The following is an 18204-nucleotide window of genomic DNA, read 5'->3' as shown; positions in this document are numbered from 1 at the left end:
ATCCGATACTGTGCCCATGCCGATGTCGGGCCCAACTTCGACTTGAAGTTGAAAATTGCCAGGCACTGTACCGTTAGTAACTGAGGCTGAGCGCCAGGCGGCGAGTCCTCCTGGTTATCATTGTCCCACAAGCTACTGCCTCTGTTACATTGAGAACTACATCAGTACAGCTGTACTCCGTACGCATGCAAATCGAGCACCCGATGACACCCACAGCTGCATTTTGCAGTGGATGCTCCCTGGGGAGTCGGCTTTAGCGCCCGCCACGTCGACCATTGCACAACCTTCAAAAATACCCTCGACTTGCCTTCGACAGACATGCCGCATGCGCCCCGAACCTGTAACAGGGTGTACACGGTGTTCTGCAGTGGCTACGGTACGTGTATCGCGATTCCTAGACTTTTCCGCATTTTCGTGATTTTCTTGATTTATTTGAATTTTCTCACGCGCGGGGGCGCGTCGGACAAGGTTTTCCGAATCTGCTGTACACATCGATAAAGCGTCTCATGAACACAGCATATAAACAAGAACCCACACGGATTTTACACGAAGGCTGTGGAAGCACATCTAGAACAATCAAGTTTCGGTTTCCTTCCCTTTCTCCGTATCCCTACCGCCCTTTCCTTTCTTTCTCCGTTGACCACCCGCCGAACCGCCCGCGGTCGCTTTTGGCGGTGGAACATATGTCACGGACCCTCCTCTGAGATTCGCCCACGGTCGATGTGGATCGCGGTTCTCTTTCGCATGCGGGACCTCCGACGGCGGAGGCGGAACGCGCTTAGATTCGGGCTGCGCCTCGTCCTTCAAGCTGCTCTCGCGCGATGCAGACCGCGAGATGACCGGGGACGCATGATACGACGCCACGGTGACCTTCTTAGTCTTCGAGTTGAGCGACAGCACCTTGTGCGTTTGATTTGCGGGGTGCGATGCGAGGGCGTCGGAGGCCGACGACGGTAGCCCAGACGCACCGGTGGCGAGTGTGGGGAAGGCTCCTGCGGCCGCGCGGGCTTGTTCGATGGCGCGTTGCCTCTCCTCCTCCTCCTTGGCCAGCGTATCTGTGATCTGTGTCTCTAGGCGCGCCTCGAGTGCGGCGCGGGCCTCGGGACTGATGAGCGGGGAGACACAGTGGGGACACGCGTAGCGAGGCTGCTGCAGCTCGCACAGTATGAGGCCGCAGTTACGGCACACTGGTGTATGCGGAGACAGCGTATGCATACGAGCTGTTCCACTTCATCTGAGGTGTATGAATTACCGACATGAAATGTAGGACGTACCCTGACAGAAACACCCACCCTTGGGATCTCGCTCGCGGCCAGTCGTGTACCGCAGTCCATCCCTCAGCTCCTCGAGCCTGCGCACCTCCTTGCTCTTTGGGGTTTCTTGTGCCTTCTGTTTTCCCTTGCCTTGCGCCTGTGAGGACTGCTTCGGTCTTGAAGGCGGGATGCGATCCGATGTCCACGCTGTATGATGCATAGTGACTGTACTGGTGCTCTCTTGGTTTACGAGATATACAACCTGAGAGTGACGACGATGTGAATAAATGGCTGGTCCGCACAAGATGTGCAGCGAGCGCAATAATAAGGGGGTATGCTCGGAGAAGTGCGTGCAGTAAGTATGAGAGGAAGACACGGCCCCGAAGTGCTCAGGAAGCGCCCATAGTCATGATCGCTCAAGCGCTCACGCGCAGCTATCCGACAACCAGTAAGTTATGTAATGAAAACCCAAGTCGTACAGGTTCGAAGTGTCATTCCATGACGTGGTTTGCCTGCCTGCAGAAATTCGCGTGCTATGTATACTATACATTTGGATTCATTCAGACTGTCGTCTACGTCCGTGAACGACGACCCCGCCGCACCGAGACCGTTCTTTCAGCACATGAGACTCAGAGATGCTTCTTGTACAACTTGATCATCGCCTCAAAGGCTCCTTCTTTTCCCGCCTTCACCTTCGGGTTGCTCTGTGCGACGCCGCTGTCAATCATGTCGACCCGGTGCATCGAAGCATGATGCTCACCATGTCACCGCGAACAGCGAAGCCATGGGTACATCCATCCCAGTATGTCCTTTCATAGCCAGGCGCGAATTTTCCATCGCCGAAGACCTCATCTGCGATCTTCTGAGACTCGGGCGGGAACCAGCTGTCTACTTCGCAACTGTTGATTAGGAGAGGGGCCTTCGACTCCGCACGGTATTTCTGCAGAGCGTCCTCGCGAAGTGAAGAAATGTCTCTCGTATGACCTTTGTTCGCCGCTCACCTCGAGATCACCAGGTACCTGAAGCCGGCCAGGGTGCGACACGACTGTGACTTGGCTCGTGTTGCTGTATGCGAGGTAGAACGCAGAGGGAGCACCGTAGCAGTAGCCAGTCGTCCCGAAGCGCGTAACGCCCTGTTCCTTCAGAGCAGCGACGACCTTGTCGACGATTGGCTTCCAGACATTGTCGCCGTGGCGCGAGAACCAGCCGACGCGGTCGAACTTGTCGCGGTTTTCGGGGTTCATAGCGTCCTCCGGAATCGAATCTCCTTCGAAGTAATCCGGCATGACGCACCAAAAGCCATTTCGCGCAATGTCATCAACGAGGAGCTGGGTTCATAGATACGTTGGATGGAAGGTTATGAAACAAGAGAGAACATGACGTACTCTGTTGTTGACGAGCGCGACGCCGAACACGTCCGGGAGGAAGAGGACGACCTTCTCTTTCGCATACTCGCTAGTGGGCGTAGCAACATAACACTCGACTCCACCGATCTGCTCAGTTTTCCCTGTGTGATCATTCAGGGCCTCGGTATCTACTCTTGCGAGCATATATGGATCGTTACCTTCTGGGACACCCTCGTGGTGGACACCTGGAATGAGCCCGAATGAAGGTCAATGACGTGAGTCAATTCGTGCCCTGGTCGACGACAGATGGCTTACCGCTGATGCAGTCTTTGCACACTGGTTCAGACATTAGTTGTCACGCAGGACGACTACAGTCAACTCGGGATCGAGTGCAGGGATCGAGTCGCGTCTGTAGGGGGCGGACTGCTTTCGTCTGTGGGCCTGCTGGGGTCCTTTATTCAGTGTGCCGGAAATAGCACCCACTCAATCTGAGTGATGAAGTGCCTCGGCAGTCCCGACATCTTCACGTGCCGTGGCCGCCGGGACTCGCTCCTCAGGAGAGCTTCAGAACCCGCGCTCTCAGCAAACAAACCAGCGAGTGAGACACCGAATTTACATGGCGTTGGCTTTGCGTTGGCTACCAGCAAAGGACTAGCGTATGATATGTTGAGGGACTTGTTGAGGGAGGTTGCCAAGGACGAGACAGACGCTCAGGTCAGCGCCGCAAGATCCAGATCTCACACTACCCAACGCCACAGTGGCTGAAGAACTTACTCGTAAAGCGCTCATGGGCAGTCATCCGACCATCTTACACACCAAATCTTGAAACCAAGTCGTGTAGGTTCGAAGCATCAAAATACGATGCGGCTTGCCGGCCTAGATATTGTCGTGCTATACATACAATACATTTGTATCATGACATTCAATCACGCTGATCGTCCACGTCCGCGAGCGACGACTCAGACTCGGAGTCCCCGTCGCACCGAGACCGTTTCTGCAATGCGCCAGACTCAGAGATGTTTCTTGTAAAATTTGATCGTCGCCTCAAAGGATCCTTCTTTTCCCGCCTTCACCTTCGGGTTACTCTGTACGATGCCACTGTCAATCCTGTCGACCCATTCAAATGAAGCATAATGCACACCATGTCACCACGAACGGCGAAGCCATGGGTGCATCCATCCCAGTATGTCCGTTCGTAGCCCGGCACAAACTTTCCATCGCCAAAGACTTCATCTGCGATCTTTTGAGACTCGGGCGGGAATTGAGAGTCTACCTCGCAACCGTTGATTAGCAGAGGGGCCTTCGACTCTGCACGGTATTTCTGCAGGATATCGCAAAGTGAGGAAATGACTCGTATGACCTTTGCTCGCCACTTACCTCGAGATCGCCAGGTACTTGAAGCCGACTCGGGTGCGACACGACTGTGACATGGCTCGTGTTGCTCCACGCGAGGTAGAACGCCGCGGGAGCACCGTAGCAGTAGCCAGTCGTCCCGAAGCGCGTAACACCTTGTTCCTTCAGAGCAGCGACGACCTTATCGACGATTGGCTTCCAGGCATTGTCGCCGTGGCGCGAGAACCAACCGACGCGGTCGAACTTGTCGCGGTTTTCGGGGTTCATAGCGTCCTCCGGAATCGAATCTCCTTCGAAGTAATCCGGCATGACGCACCAAAAGCCATTTCGCGCAATGTCATCAACGAGGAGCTGGGTTCGTAGATACGTTGCTGTTGAATGGAAGGTTACGGAACAAGAGAGAACATGACGTACTCTGTTGTTGATGAGCGCGAGACCGAAGACATCTGGGAGGAAGAGGACGACCTTCTCTTTCGCGTACTCGCCGGTGGGCGTAGCGACATAGGATTCAACTCCACCGATCTGCTCGATTTTTCCTGGGTGATCATTCAGGACCTCGGTATCTACCCTTGCGAGCAAATATGGATCGTCACCTTCGGGGACACCCTCGTGGCGGACACCTGGAATGAGCCCGGATGAAGATCAATGACGTGAGCCCTCGCACTAGTCGACGATCGGTATCTTACCGCTGATGCAGTCTATGCACAGTGGTTCAGACATTTATTGTCACGCACGACGATTAAAATCAACTCTGAGTCGGACTCGAGTTCAGGGATAGAGTCGCGTATGAAGGGGGCTGGCTGCTTTCGTCTGCGGGCCTACGGGGATCCTTTATCTTCACTCTGTGCCGGGAATAGCACCCACTCAGTCTGGGTGACGAAGTGCCCCGGCAGATCGCACTGCGATCTCCAGCGTCCAACATCTCCGCGTGCCGTGGCCGGGATTCACTCCGGGCGCCCTCGGGGCCCGGAGCTTCACAGCTGCAAGACTCGCGCTCTCAGCAAACAAAGGTAGAATTCTGTATGATAGCACAAACCAGCGAGTGAGACACCAGATTTTATGACTGTATTTTTCGCTGTTTAAAGTGATCGAGGTTCTCAGGCTGAGGTTAGCTTTTTTGGCCGATTTCTGCGTGAGGTGCAAGGTTCTGTGGGGCCTTGCATGACCCTGAAGCAAATTGTTGAGCCTCATACTGCAGACCAATCATTGCGACATGAATTTAATCCGTTTGGGCTCTACCATGGCACAATATGATTATTACAGGGAGTGACTCGGGCGCTTCGCCCAAAGGTTGCTCGGCGCTGGATGTTCAGGTTAGCTCAACTCTCACGATCAAAAATTTGAATGTGATTCGATGATTATCCGTAGACCGCTAGACTGCAGGTTCGACCCCTGCGTCGGTCATTTTGTTTCGTTGGAGGCCGATTTTGCGGCCCTGGACGAGTACGAGCCGCGCTTGACGATCAAACATCGATAGTACGAGGAAGGGTTCAGTGCTACATCGAACAAGCAACATTGGCCTCGCGAAACATCTCAGCCATATGATCATGTTGTGTACACGCAAGGGTACGACCAGTTTGGAACAGCAGCGTCGACGGTGAGTGCCCATTTTCGCCCTGAAGTTTCTGGCTGTACTGATTAGCCGGCAATGACAGGATCATGTTTGCAGGTCGCGCGGCCCGTACGCGGCCTCATTTTTTGGGCGCATGTCTATTGCATTACGAACAGTTGGCGTACAGATTCACATTGACCGTTCAATCGGAATATATGGTTCGACATTTGATTTTATGCTCCGTATTTTGCTCATGAGATTCGTAGCCGCTTGCAGGTCCCGGAAAAAAAAACATTACATGCCAGAAGGGCGGATCGAACGCCCGACCTTCAGAATCCAATAACCTTCAGTCTGCTGCTCTCCCAGCTGAGCTATTCCGGCGACGGAAGACAGTGCCGGAACAAAAGTGTGTACTGTCAATGTTCTTGCAATACGATCACGATCCAGTGGCTGAGCTCGATCATCTTCCCTTCGCCGGGAGGAGTTTAGCTTCCAGACGGACATCTAATCGAGGTTTCATCCACCCATTATACACGACAATCCGCGCGGACTGTGAGTCAACCCCCGAAATAGCTTTCCGTGCCCCGACGGTAGGTCACAATTGCAAGGTCGAATTCCCGTATACAGTGCGCCGAGTAGTAAGACTGTCCTTCTCTTGCTAATAATAACGTTGACGTCGGAACCCCGTAGCCCGCAGCCAACCTGCTCCTCGCCTTCAGACGTCCATGAAGTAATACTCATGAACATGTCTACGCATGCCGGTTGGCACGGTAGTGGAAGACGCGATGGCGCTCGGTCTCCGAGTCGAGCACAGCTCACGTGTGCGAACACGAGCGTACCGGTAAGCAGGAGGATCTGCGTGCTTCACGCTGCGTTCGTTCGCGACAGGATGGTACTCGACATGATGGTGAATAGCACGTCTGCAGACGACCGCGCTCTGCCAGCGCGGACATCTATGTGTTCTCGCCTGTCTCGCCAAACATCGTGCGCGTTCAACGCACATGAACCTAACCCGCAGGTACTAATGCTTGTACACCAAGTTATGCGCCGACCGCTGTGGATCTCTAAACTCGTTGTCAGACGATTGTTTCACTCTGAATTTGTAGTCCGAAGCGGTGCGTGTCTGGGTTGTGCCTCTTGCACGAATTGTCAGGAGCATTGAATCCGTGCATTGTTCACAGTAACTCGGAACGATACACAACCAAGATACAATCAACGAGACCTGATACGATGTACTGGTACATACGGCCAGCATTTTAATGGGCGATGGGCGATACGACGACGTTGACGAGTAAGGCATCCAGGAGAGGGGTTCGGATTGAATAAAGGGTCCGTGGAGCGAGATCTCGACAAAGACCATCTCGATACTAACCCTGCAGAACACAACATACAAGCGAGACAAACGGGACGCGGACGGGAAGACTTTCAACAATGGGCGCGGAGCAACGCACCGGTTTCGGTGAACGTGGACGTGGAGTGCGTGTGATCGACTCGAATGCACGCTTGTAACGAGTCGCTAGATGGCGTCGAATATCATGGCGCGCCTGCCACGTCTTTACCATTAAAGGTCATTTGCGGCCCGGGAAGATTCTGCACATGGCCACAATGTAAGTGCTACTGGATTCGGCAGCAACATATGTGCTCGCACCTCCCAGTGAAATAGATGGGGTGAACATATCTTTAGAGTAATAGTCGGACCTCAAGTCAACAACTTTCCACCGGTAAGAGAACTTGACGATACGGCGGTCCCACCACGGCCTGAACAACTGTCGAATGACGGGAACGAGCGTCCAGGGGAGTTCCTCTGCCAGCCACCCATCCTGGCCGTTGTGACAACCGTCAATGTAGGCCTCGATATCGACATTCTTCAACATGTCGAAGCACGGCCGGACCATGACATCGTGTAGAGCGCGCAAGTCGAGCTTCTGGCAGGATTCGATTGCCTCCTTCGCCTGCCAACTGGCACCAGATGGACCATCAACACCGATGTCGAAACAGACTACGATGTGCTCGAGCTGGCAGCTTCGGACCGTGGACAGAACGGCATAGATCTTGTTTGCCGCTGCCAGCCAAATTCCCGCGGCCTCTGTCGATGGTATCATATCGATACACTCGATGGCTGCCGTTTGTATGAGGTGACGCAAGGCCGTGTTGTGCTTGGAGTTGTAATGATACAGGCGACCTGCAAAACCATGAACGTCAGGCTCTACAGATAACTGAGGAGAGGTTGATATCGCGCATTACCATCTGCGTGAAAGACAGTGAGAGACGATCCACATGTTTTGAGGAGCCGATTGACCTGCTGATCTATTTGAGCTTGAAGTTGGGTGCCCTCGTTGGCATCTGACCGGAGGACCCGGATCTCCATACTACCAAGAGAGGTACAGATCGCTGAAGATACAAGCCAGTCGACAATGGAGGTTAAGCATTGGAGGTCAGGTGGACTATCATATAGGCCAACAGCGAGTTGTTTGAGCCGGACGTCTGTCTCGATTTGAACGGGGGTTCTCTTGGGAGGTAATGAGGACGAGACTGATACTGGCACGTCGAGTAACGCCAGCTGTTCTAGGTGTGGGAATGCGCGGATAATCCGTTGCAGCTGGGTAATGTTGTACATCGAAGCAGAAAATAATCGCAGGGACGTGAGGAACCTGAATTGACGGAGAGCAGGATAGAAGTTGGGGGGGGGGGGGGGCATCACGGTATGCACCTGGCCGATAATCGTGAGCACACGCAGCGCAGGGAACGCACCAGTGCCAAGCAGAAGCACGAAATGAAGAAGCGGGATATCCCTGTAGAATATCGAGCAGTTTGAGCTGACCATCAGTGTGTGTGCCTTTGAGCCGTCCCTTTAGGCCGGACGATGCGCGTATTTGGGCCACCAGCAGGTCATAGCGTCTGCGCGATCCGATCTCGACGGTGGAGTACAGTTTGGACATGGCACGGGGATACCATACCCTGCTGACCAATGCCGCGGTGAGCAACTGTTTCGCGTCTTTGAAGCTGTAGCAATCAATGATGATGGGGAAGACTTCGAGGGGGGTGCGATCAGAAAGAGAGCACGGCAGGGGCCGGAACGATGGCACTGGCCCCAAGGACTGAGACGACGGCATAGGCGCTAGCACGGAATGGAGCCATGGTAGCAGCGTTGTCTCTGTCATCTTCGCCCGTTCAGGCTGGAGAGTCGCCTTTGTCAATCGTGTGGGTGCGCAAGTGAATGAGCGTGCCCGTGGGAGAAAGCTGGACAAAAGACCGGCCAGTGTTGCTCTGCGGCTGAGCGACGGATCGACGAACGTAGCGGCTGCCTTTGACGAACCGACAAGAGCAGCTTCCCGCGACAATTCGATAACGCAGGGAGCGATAGTGCCTATGCTTTCTCAGTCAGTGTAAGCGAAAGAGATGCTCGCTCGAAATCGAAGGCTGGACAAAATGGACGTACGGTGTGGGCGTGCGGAAGAGGATGGGGCAGCATTGTGCTCGCGACAGCCTGCTTATAGGCTTGATCAAGCAAAACCTTGTATTGATGCAACTTGAACCATCACGACATGGCTGCGGTTGAGGACTGGACACGGTTGACAGGTGTTTTGCTTGTATTCCCAATGATGAGAAATTGGGAAAGTAAGGACTCGAAGTGTGGACGCGATCGAACCAGTGCTGTCAGCTACTGAGCGAGAAGTGACAGCATGCATGCAAATACCACATGCAACGGGTACGTGCTTGAAGACGTATGTATCGTCTTTGTCATGTCTCGGTGAGACTGAGCATAGTACAGCTACTATACAGGTCGAGGTCAGACAGAGTGTCATGACGCTCGTCGCTCGCTGGCCGCCGGCGCTCACGGATGAGCCTGAGAGCGCCATAACGCGGTCACGCGATCGCGTCAGGTTCGGACCGCTTCCACCCCGATTCGGCAACTTCATCACTGTGCTAATAAGAGTGCGTGTCAGTCTCTGCTCAAAGAACTTACTCAAGTACTCAAGTACTCAAACGCCACGTATACCCGACTCACGCTTTGCATCTCTGACTCGAGTCGCCGGATGCATTGGAAACATATACGCGCTATTCCGCTGGACCTTGACAGTGCTGGACCCGCGGTCCGGGCCGCGGAAGACTTAGTCTCTGGCTGTAACTTAAGTACGTATCGACCAGTCCGGGTGGACCTGCACATCTCAAGGCGAGCCAAGCGGCGCCGGCGTTGAAGTCGGTAACCACGCTGGCCGAGGGACCGGATGTGGACAACTACTGCGGTCAGTAGCGATTGCTTTGCTGAAGATTCGATGCAGCGTCTGATGTCCATCCTATCCTCGTCCGTCCGCGCTCATGGAGTCAGCAATGTATGCGCAGTCATGATCGCCTCCGAGTTCTTGGTGCGAAAATGAGCGGCCGTCAGTGGTGGTCGTATCGAGTCCCGACAGCGACGCGTTCCCTGGAACGTCTGCGTTGGTGAGTGTGTGCGGTCACACCTCCGAGTCCCATCGATATAAGCAAAGCCGTTCCCCTGTCTGAGGTACTTGAGCTGATTGCTGCGCTAGTATCTACGTCACATACCGTGCTTATAACCTTCAAATAAGTTGACCCTCAAGGCATGATGCCGAGCCCGTTGTGATACGGCATGGTGGACAGTCGGGGTAAGAGTCATTGGTGAGGTCTCGACAAAGTCAGAAAGCTAGCGCATACATGATCACCGGCATTTTTTTTAATAGCAGCGATATCATAGCATCTCACCTGCATTCCACTCTTCCTGCTAAGCTCCGAGCGGCATGGCGGTGTCGACAGGGCGACTCCGTCCGCATCCCGATAGTGGCGTTCGACTTAAAAGTGGTAGCTGAGTTTTACTTCACTTGGAGATTATACCCATTGTTTGACAATCGGCTGTGAGGCTACATCCACGCTGTATATACAGTGATACGCGCGGAGTCGACACCCCACGAATGGTTCTTCTGTGCCCTCGTAAATAGTGATAACTCAGATCCAGGGAAGAACTCCCGCATCCATCGCCTGACTCGCTTCATTCTAGCTGACTCATCATGCAGATCCCAAACTGTAACGTGAACATTGCTGCCAGGTTTGAGCCCGCGTATGAAGACAGGCCTCCGACTCGCATTCACAGCGTAAGGCCATCCGCCTCCTCCTGCCTTGAACAACATTCTAAAGTGGGAGCCCTTGCAGTCGACCAGCGCCCCGCCTACAGACGAAACGGCGTCCATCAGTATCTGCGCGCGTGTTACCCAGAGGCGAGACGACGAACCTTCGAGATAGACACTCATCTCGAACACTACCCTACGCAGCGGTCGCCGAATCCTTGCTGCTTGCGTTGGTAGTTTCAGTGTGAGGTAAGGCTGTTCAGCAGCGCTGCGCTCTACCAAGACACAGTCTGAGCGGGTGACGGACGTCCGCAGCCAGTATTCCGCTAGATCCAGAACGTATCGAACGACTTCTGCAGGTAAGTGCCAGCCCTTCTCCAACAACACAACCGTGTCGATGACGTCTCTCTCGTCTCGAGGAATGTAATCGCCGTTGTTGGCAGAACTGTCATTGTTGCTGCGCTTCGAGGCGCTGCGTGTCTTCCACCAATGTTGCTCCCGGACCCAGTCCGCATCGGCTTCGGATAACCAAGGCTCGCGGGCTTCCCTAATCCCAGCGCCCTCCGCAAGCAGGCGCCTCGCCATAGGCCCGTCGCGTAACTTGCATGCGATTTGCAGAGGGGTCAGCCGGAAGGATTCTGGATAGGGCTCCGATTCGCATTCGTCTAGTAAGTACCAGTTCATCGTCATATTCAGCGAGTCGGACAAGGCCACGGCGGAAGCATATAGGGGGTCGTTGAAAATGTAGCGAGGTTCTTCATCCTCCGAGCTAGCTTCGCTCGCCACAGAGGTGGTTTCGGGCGTTGAATTACTGATCCCGTCGAATGGGGAAACTCCGTTGGCCGCGAGCGCGATACCCATACCACTGAGCTTCTGCGCCCCATGACGTAGATGCTCAGGACACCACCACTGGGATGCAGCCCATTGAAGGTCCGAGTGGGCGAGCCACGGCTCGCACAGTTCACCGACGTCGGCGCCATGCTGCAGGAGACACACGACCATGTCCGTGCTGCGCAGCATGCACGCAACCTGGAGAGCGGTCAGTCCGAGAACGTCTTCGCCATTCTCGTCGTGTGCCGCGTCCATCACGAGTCGCATCGTTTCCACGAACAGTGCGTCTGGGCGCGCGACGTAGGGCACCACCGCACCGCCTGGAGTCGCGCGAATCGTCAAGTCTGTGTTGCCGCCGATCCGCGGGTGTGATTCGTGTTCACGATGTGTAGAGTCGGACTGTACATGGACGGGAAGGCCTTGCATGGACCTCCGCTTCCTCTCCTCAGCCTCATGGTTAGCAACCTCCCGAAGGAGTACCGCGTCGAATTCCGGGCTTCCAATCCAGTGAACGGTGGCATTGTGGTTCAATAGCAGCTGGACGAGATCGCTGTCCTCCGTTCGAAGGGCGAACCACAGGGGAGTAGTGGGAAGATACGCTCCTCCTTGGGCGAACGGCGAGCTGGAGATACGGTCGGGATCCGCACCGGCCTCAAGCAGACGGACAACCATGTCCTTGTCAGAGCGCGATATGGCGTTGATCAGTGGTGTGCCGTTGAGCGTGATGTCTTCGTTCAAGAGCGCGGCATTCTGATCAGTAATGCGACGGGCGACGTCCAGACCATAGGAGAAGAGTGCCTTCAACTCCTTGTAATGGTGCCTGAGCCAATTATGGGGCTTGCGACGATACGATGGTTTTGCCACGAACGCTACGGCCAGCCGAAGCAATTCATCGTCAAGTCTGTCTATCCTACTCAGATGGTCGGACCACCACGGGGCCGCGTACAGGGCGAACGGGTGCTCTTCCAATATGCTTTCCTGGTCCCGTTTCTTTTCCAGAGTGTGTCCGCCTACTATCGAGGCTGTCGCTTGATGCTCAACATTTATTGGCGCATCCTTGAAGTCGTTGATCATGAGGTAGGTGAGCATCAGCTTTGATGTCTCTGACCGAACAGCTGAGAGGTCCGAGTTGTGCATGTGCAAGAATCTCCGAGCGCGCGAACTGTATAGGATAAATTCCTGAAATAGTATCAGCAAGAAGTCGACGCAGAATAAACTGAGTACTGACTCGGACGGAGTAATGCGACAGTTTGATGCATCCCGTAGTCGGTTCGACGTATACCAGACTGCTGCACAGATAGAGGAGGTCGTCTGGCCGCCATAGTCGCTGACTCTGGTTCAACGTAGGCCTCCCCTTCTCTATCATCAACGCCTCGAGGATTTCGTTTTCCGTCAATGGGCGCAATGTTGTGATGAGCCACATCAACGCCCGGTTAACAACCATCAAGGCGTCTTCTCCGTTGCGCTCGACCTCGCTGAAGATCCGCTCGTACGTCGACTCCAAGCCATGTGGTAGCGAAGACAGTACCTGCGCAATCCCTCCGACCGTCCAGCCACGCCGGCACAGCATGTCGAATTGACAATCGATCCAGCGAAACCTGTCCGTTTCTAATATGAGAGTCGTGTTGAACAGCGCAGTACCGTATGGACTCACATTCCATCCGCCCCATTTAACAGGCTATCCTTTACTCGCACCTTTTCATGGAGGGGTAGGTCCGATAAGCGATCTCTCGTACGCAGAGCATCGTCGATATATAATTCCATGTCGCGAAGATGATGGCGAGACTCTTGAATGTCTTCCAGGCAGATGGACAAACACCCGCGAAGGGCGTTGGCTATGTCCTCGTGCTTACGACTGCTTAGAAGAAGGCGAATGTGTGCTGTCTCATGGAGTACGAGCCGGGATAAGCAGTCCAGCAATGTTTTCTTGGAAGGGTTCGGGCATTCATCTAACGCGTCCAGGACGATGATGATCTTGCGGCCATCCGCAGTAGCTTTGAGTAGCAAATCTAGGTCGTGGACACTGGCAGGAGGTAGCTTTCTCTCTTTCATTTGTGCCACGAGTTCGGGGATTTTAGAAAGACGACCGACGCCTCCAGATTGGATAAGCTGTGCGAGAAGAGCGCGTAATACCTCGACAGGATCGGTGGTCACAGCATCGCTGAAGTCACAGAAGTGGAAGGCCAATGCTTCGTCTGGCTCCTCGAACTTGAGGATTCCTTTGATGACTGACGAGCTGCACGGATGTCATGAGTCGAGAGAGACTGAGCGTGAATTGCAGACCTACACGAGTATTGTCTTCCCACTTCCGGCTGCAGAGTGGAGGTCAGTACCTTGGGGTCAAGTAGAATCGTATTTGCAACCGACGCACGATTGCCGTTAATCCATAGAATCGAGCTGACGGAATTATACCATGACTTGAACGTCGCATGTCTCAACACCCACTGACCGCTTCCTTTCACACGGAGGTTGAGCGATCGCCGATATTTCTCCTCTGAGTCCATCGGAGACAGCCACGCCAGCAGAGACTCATATGTATGCTCTGACTCACAACTTCATCAGAGAACATGTGCGTACAACTTGAACGCAGAACGGGCTCACCCTCTCCACGCCGCAGAGCCTGCACCTCCACTCGTCTTTGCTCCTCCCTGATGTCACGGACAGTATGTCGCGTCTCTTGCGTGTGAACATGGATGTGCGAAACCTGCTCGCTAGTGATGAACAGACATTAGACATGCCCGCTGAATGGCGTCTGAGATACGGACGCTAGGACCAGTTGTAATGTAGTGTTGAGTTCCGTGGTAGTCTTTGCCAAGAGCTTGTTGATATCGTCTGTCTCCCGCTCACTCAAGGGCCACTTCAAACGCTTGAACCATCTTCGCAACCTCCCTTTCGCATTCAAGGCGTTGGATAGCCGAGTGTCCAAAGCCTCCAGCTCCTTCAAGCTCTGCTTCAGGGGACCATCGGACGCGACGAAACGCGTTAGCACGCCCAAGGCGTGTTCAGAGAGCCGCTGCCGCTGCAGAGAAGTGAACGTGTGCTCTGCAAACTTGAACGTTCCCTGCGTGGTGACCAACTCCTCCTGGAGCTTCTGCACGGCACTCGGGGCATTCTTGACAGATTTGACATAGAGGAAGAGTTCTTGGAGTGTCTTGATGACGAGACCGAGAACGTCCAGCCCAGCAGCGGCGGTGGAGAAGGGGTCCATCTGTGAAGTCGGGGATGATCCTGCAAGGACATCGCTCAGGTGCGCGCGCCTCTGTTATCTGACATCAGATGACAGCGGACCATATAGAAGCCCGCGCACTTGTCTCAATGTCCTGAAGTCCTCGACACAGGTACTGGCAACGTGTTCAAGGTGCTTAACGGCGCTCACTATGATGGCGAGGTCCATCCCTAGCACAGACCGAGCGGTGGGGGGAAGGGCCCTCATAACCATGCAACACACTGCAAATGATGAAGTCAGTTGTCATCAAGAATAAGACGTGGATAGGGACAATACCTCGCAGTGACCTTCCAACCCTGAGCACCCGATCGGCCAAGCTACGTACTAGTACTGCACCAATGAAATCCGGAACCGCCGAAACGTGTCCCTATCGATAATGTAACATTCTATCGACCCAGCTTGAAGAACGAGGAGTGTGTCATGCCCAGCTGCATAAGTACGATGGTGACAGTGCTCGTCGATGTACGGAAGCAAGGAGAGTACGTTCGCTGAATCGCTCACTGAAACGCCACGCGCTCTTCGATTCATGCCGCTGTGGCGGGCCGACGCGACATTGATTAGACGCCTATCCCTGCAGTTAGTTCTCGCTCAAATTGGAGATTGCATCCATCGCAAGTTCGACATAACCAACAACATGCGCGGGCAGACACTGACAGTCAATTTTCGGACACCTTCAATATGCAAGACAACAACTATGATACGTTGATACAACTTGGGTACGCGCTTCGCAGGTACTAAATACATCAGATTCACCGCACTCAGTCAAGCTCGTCCTCGATCATCCTCGCCTAGTACTCGTGGTCATCCCCACAAGCCACGTTGCCAGACCCACCTGCCGGCATCGGGAAGGATAGTACGTGCGCCCGACTTTGACGGGGCCGCCACGCCAGTGCTCTCATCCCGGGCGCAGCTCGATCTCGAGCAGCTCGCAACGAGAGGTTGCGAGCCGAGTGCCATTGCACAGACGGGCTCGACTCCGCGGGCATGACAATCGCATATTGTCTCCCAAACTCCTTGGAGTCCGTCCGAGTCGGGCGGGTCGCCTGAAACGTAACAAAAGACTTGACGACTTCCTTTGAGAGGAGAGGATGGCTTCCGGAGGGATACCCTCCACCACTGGCAGGACCGCTGGCGCCCCTGCCGGTGGTACCGCCCTTGGTTCACAGTGAGGAACCGTTCAACCCATCTACGAGCTCCCAGAGCAGGAGCTCGCTGCTTCTCCGCCGAAGGATATTTGTGGTTGAGTCCGCCTTGGGCTTGCCCTCGGTCGGGGATGCTTGAGCCGAAGGAACAGCGAAGTAGGATGATTCGTCCATATCCTCGGCGGCCCTGTATGTCGCCGCTGCTAAAGCCCAACGCGATGTGGAGATTAGTCACTGCCCGCATGGTCGCACTGTATTCTGTTTGACATACGCCGCACCCAGATGACTTCCGACTAGGTCGTATCATAACGAGTCATGACTTGCTGCGCACGCTGTGGTTCGAGGCGGCCAGTCTCGATTGGAGACCTACGCAGCATTACTATTAGCATGCATGGGAACTCCAGACAAAGGAGGCGAAACGCGTTGCAATAGCCATGTCAGGCAGCTCAGGCGACACGACTACGAAGCAAGTGCGGGTGATGTGACACTGGCCTACACCCATTGGGGATCACCCGTCATTGTGCTCTGCAAAGGAAACGACGAAATCATTGAATTTGTTAGAGATGTACGCGTACATACAGGTGTGTACCTCCATTACGGGCCGCAAACAACGTAGACATAAATCCATCGTCACGATCATAGGATGGAGGCCGTCGCTCTCCCTCGCCAAACTTTCAGAACGCCGCCTTGGAAGAGAAGAGCGTCCCAAATATACACGAGGTGAAACTTTCGATAAAGAGAAATCCGCGCGCCTCCCGACTTTATACTGCCGCCTCGGCGCGGTTCCCACGCACGGGCCCGGCGCAGGCAAAAGTCGCGCTTGCAGAGGGCGCTAAATTCTTCACAGTCACCTCGACCAGGAGCCGGCGTCGTCGTCGTCGGTGAGGACGTCTTCGCTCTGATCTGCTCTGTAGACTCGCGGTCGAGCATATCGACCCTCGGGGCCTGACGCTGGGCATACCGTCTGCTTCCTTGTCCCACTGGTAGGCGGTTAATCAGCTTTTGGCACATCTCGTCCTTTGTCCGCCGCTACTCGATGTGTTTCGTACCGTGTGTTTATTCGCGCCCTTTAATGCATGGTGACAGCTTGATCGACCATTCTTTGGTGTGCAATGAGTGCTCTATCACGACGTGTGTTTGGTCTTGGTACACCTGAGGAGGGATCTTATGATGCTACTGGGGCAGGGGACGAGGTACGCACGCCTACCCGTTGTCTTCGGCTCAACGAGTCCTAACCTCGTATTCCGAACAGGTGTCCTTGGAATGCATCCCAATGTGTACTCCATCGAGCTACTGACGCGATTCCATACAATGATGCAACAACGATCCAGACGTGAGAATCATCTCACACGACGACATTCGTGCGGAGCCAGCTCACCCCTGACTCAGACCCACGCTTCTCGGAGGGTTCTTCAGTGTCCTCCGTCTCGGGCGCGGACTGAAACTCAAGGTTCAAAGAGTTGGCAGTCCGCGGAGCGCGGCGAGATTATGGTGGTGCGTGCTCCGAGCTCCGAACAAACTGCGCTGGCCATTTACGATCTGAGGCTTGCATTTCGGTTCAATGCAGTCGGAGCGATGGGAGTTCCCATGGCCGTCACTTTCATAGGGTCTGTGTAGCAGCAGGCACAACGACTGTGCCTAGTGTCCAGTGGACGCCCGCTAAATGATCAATAGGGCTGTGCAAGGACAGGACTACAAATCGTAAGTTGCGTTACCTTTCACTCTCAACTTCAGGCGTCGGTGTTTAGTGCATGATGCTCCTCATCTCTACATCGCGATCCGGGCGTATCAATCTGTTTCCAACCCAATCCGCGCGCATTGTCGGCCAATACAGCGTAATCGGTGCCAGCTTCTTTTGGGCATTCTCGGGCTCTCGGGCTGTGTGCGATCCCGCGTTAACCGTTGGACGTAACTTTGAGGCGCTGACGGGTTGACGGGCTGACGTGAACAGGGACTAAATGACGTGCGAAGAACAGTGGCAAGACTCACAAGGATGATTCAGAAGAGCTCGTTGGATCAAGACCGCAGTGCGTGGTCCCTCGGCAAAGCTGTCCCCATCCCTCTTCCTGCCAGTACCAGTGTTGCTTCCCATCGTACCGTACTCCAGTTTGTCCTGAGAAGAGAAGAGCAGCGGACTTGCAACGGACATCTACCGGCCAAGTCGGCTCGTTTCAATTGATGACCCGAGGTATGGTGGTACGCACATCCGCTAGCTCAACATGCTCATGTTGACGTTGACGCGTTGTCAACATTCCCGCTATTCATCATCCAGGCACCTTATATCGTACCCGATATTGCGGTCGCTCCAGTCCTACGGGTCGCGCTCATTTATCACTGAGCGCGGAGTACTTCACTCCGAGGCAAGAGGGGCCACTTTGTCAGGTGGGATCCGAGAGTCCGTAGACTCCACTCCGGAG

General features: G+C 54.4%; 6 protein-coding genes and 1 non-coding gene across 7 annotated transcripts; all 7 read right to left on the bottom strand.

Moving 5' to 3' along the window:
• Positions 1-80: 80 nt before the first annotated feature.
• Positions 81-1542, bottom strand: B0H18DRAFT_988145 (uncharacterized protein). The gene is made up of 2 exons (XM_048044890.1): positions 1275-1542; positions 81-1220 (listed from the first exon to the last, which is right to left on the bottom strand). The coding sequence occupies exons 1-2, from the start codon at positions 1471-1473 to the stop codon at positions 577-579; spliced, it is 843 nt and encodes a 280-aa protein (XP_047896855.1). The 5' UTR covers positions 1474-1542; the 3' UTR covers positions 81-576.
• Positions 1543-1854: 312 nt separating this feature from the next.
• On the bottom strand, positions 1855-3298 carry B0H18DRAFT_988138 (alpha/beta-hydrolase). The gene is made up of 6 exons (XM_048044889.1): positions 2915-3298; positions 2818-2844; positions 2639-2760; positions 2255-2581; positions 2014-2193; positions 1855-1957 (listed from the first exon to the last, which is right to left on the bottom strand). The coding sequence occupies exons 1-6, from the start codon at positions 2946-2948 to the stop codon at positions 1883-1885; spliced, it is 765 nt and encodes a 254-aa protein (XP_047896854.1). The 5' UTR covers positions 2949-3298; the 3' UTR covers positions 1855-1882.
• Positions 3299-3605: 307 nt separating this feature from the next.
• On the bottom strand, positions 3606-4892 carry B0H18DRAFT_988133 (alpha/beta-hydrolase). Its single transcript, XM_048044888.1, is given in 7 exon segments — positions 3606-3684; positions 3741-3920; positions 3977-4303; positions 4367-4488; positions 4546-4572; positions 4639-4845; positions 4860-4892. The coding sequence occupies 6 exon segments, from the start codon at positions 4670-4672 to the stop codon at positions 3610-3612; spliced, it is 765 nt and encodes a 254-aa protein (XP_047896853.1). The 5' UTR covers positions 4673-4845; positions 4860-4892; the 3' UTR covers positions 3606-3609.
• Positions 4893-5803: 911 nt separating this feature from the next.
• On the bottom strand, positions 5804-5885 carry B0H18DRAFT_t53. The gene has a single exon. It is a non-coding gene; the product is annotated as a tRNA-Phe (tRNA).
• Positions 5886-6685: 800 nt separating this feature from the next.
• On the bottom strand, positions 6686-8807 carry B0H18DRAFT_1102513 (uncharacterized protein). The gene is made up of 5 exons (XM_048032553.1): positions 8326-8807; positions 8256-8296; positions 7749-8103; positions 7153-7686; positions 6686-7094 (listed from the first exon to the last, which is right to left on the bottom strand). Exons 1-5 carry the CDS (start codon positions 8663-8665, stop codon positions 7066-7068), a joined length of 1299 nt encoding a protein of 432 aa, XP_047896852.1. The 5' UTR covers positions 8666-8807; the 3' UTR covers positions 6686-7065.
• Positions 8808-10426: 1619 nt separating this feature from the next.
• Positions 10427-15109, bottom strand: B0H18DRAFT_67400 (uncharacterized protein). Its single transcript, XM_048039103.1, has 9 exons — positions 14922-15109; positions 14185-14866; positions 14021-14130; positions 13791-13961; positions 13707-13731; positions 13074-13655; positions 12648-13017; positions 10772-12598; positions 10427-10713 (listed from the first exon to the last, which is right to left on the bottom strand). The coding sequence occupies exons 2-9, from the start codon at positions 14625-14627 to the stop codon at positions 10711-10713; spliced, it is 3531 nt and encodes a 1176-aa protein (XP_047896851.1). The 5' UTR covers positions 14628-14866; positions 14922-15109; the 3' UTR covers positions 10427-10710.
• Positions 15110-15316: 207 nt separating this feature from the next.
• On the bottom strand, positions 15317-16547 carry B0H18DRAFT_67369 (uncharacterized protein). Its single transcript, XM_048039102.1, has one exon. The coding sequence runs from the start codon at positions 16092-16094 to the stop codon at positions 15447-15449; it is 648 nt and encodes a 215-aa protein (XP_047896850.1). The 5' UTR covers positions 16095-16547; the 3' UTR covers positions 15317-15446.
• Between the last annotated feature and the right edge of the window lie 1657 nt (positions 16548-18204).

Source organism: Fomitopsis serialis, assembly GCF_022376445.1.
Source record: "Fomitopsis serialis strain Sig1Antser10 chromosome Unknown B0H18scaffold_12, whole genome shotgun sequence".
Lineage (NCBI taxonomy): Eukaryota > Fungi > Basidiomycota > Agaricomycetes > Polyporales > Fomitopsidaceae > Fomitopsis > Fomitopsis serialis.
This window is presented reverse-complemented; position numbering and strand designations above follow the sequence as displayed.

Coding starts and splice junctions, on each gene's coding strand:
- B0H18DRAFT_67369 (XM_048039102.1), bottom strand. CDS start 16,094: ATGATACGACCTAGTCGGAAGTCATCTGGGTGCGGCGTATGTCAAACA.
- B0H18DRAFT_67400 (XM_048039103.1), bottom strand. CDS start 14,627: ATGGACCCCTTCTCCACCGCCGCTGCTGGGCTGGACGTTCTCGGTCTC. Junction 13,732..13,790: donor TCTATGGATTAACGGCAATC/GTGCGTCGGTTG, acceptor TCCACTCTGCAG/CCGGAAGTGGGAAGACAATA. Junction 13,656..13,706: donor AGTGGGAAGACAATACTCGT/GTAGGTCTGCAA, acceptor ACATCCGTGCAG/CTCGTCAGTCATCAAAGGAA.
- B0H18DRAFT_988138 (XM_048044889.1), bottom strand. CDS start 2,948: ATGTCTGAACCAGTGTGCAAAGACTGCATCAGCG. Junction 2,761..2,817: donor CCACGAGGGTGTCCCAGAAG/GTAACGATCCAT, acceptor ATGATCACACAG/GGAAAACTGAGCAGATCGGT. Junction 1,958..2,013: donor TCGCTGTTCGCGGTGACATG/GTGAGCATCATG, acceptor GGCGTCGCACAG/AGCAACCCGAAGGTGAAGGC.
- B0H18DRAFT_988145 (XM_048044890.1), bottom strand. CDS start 1,473: ATGCATCATACAGCGTGGACATCGGATCGCATCCCGCCTTCAAGACCG. Junction 1,221..1,274: donor GGGTGGGTGTTTCTGTCAGG/GTACGTCCTACA, acceptor GAAGTGGAACAG/CTCGTATGCATACGCTGTCT.
- B0H18DRAFT_988133 (XM_048044888.1), bottom strand. CDS start 4,672: ATGTCTGAACCACTGTGCATAGACTGCATCAGCG. Junction 4,573..4,638: donor GTGCATAGACTGCATCAGCG/GTAAGATACCGA, acceptor GGCTCATTCCAG/GTGTCCGCCACGAGGGTGTC. Junction 3,921..3,976: donor AAGTACCTGGCGATCTCGAG/GTAAGTGGCGAG, acceptor GATATCCTGCAG/AAATACCGTGCAGAGTCGAA.
- B0H18DRAFT_1102513 (XM_048032553.1), bottom strand. CDS start 8,665: ATGACAGAGACAACGCTGCTACCATGGCTCCATTCCGTGCTAGCGCCT. Junction 8,104..8,255: donor CGTGCTTCTGCTTGGCACTG/GTGCGTTCCCTG, acceptor AACATTACCCAG/CTGCAACGGATTATCCGCGC. Junction 7,095..7,152: donor CCCATCTATTTCACTGGGAG/GTGCGAGCACAT, acceptor GGCCATGTGCAG/AATCTTCCCGGGCCGCAAAT.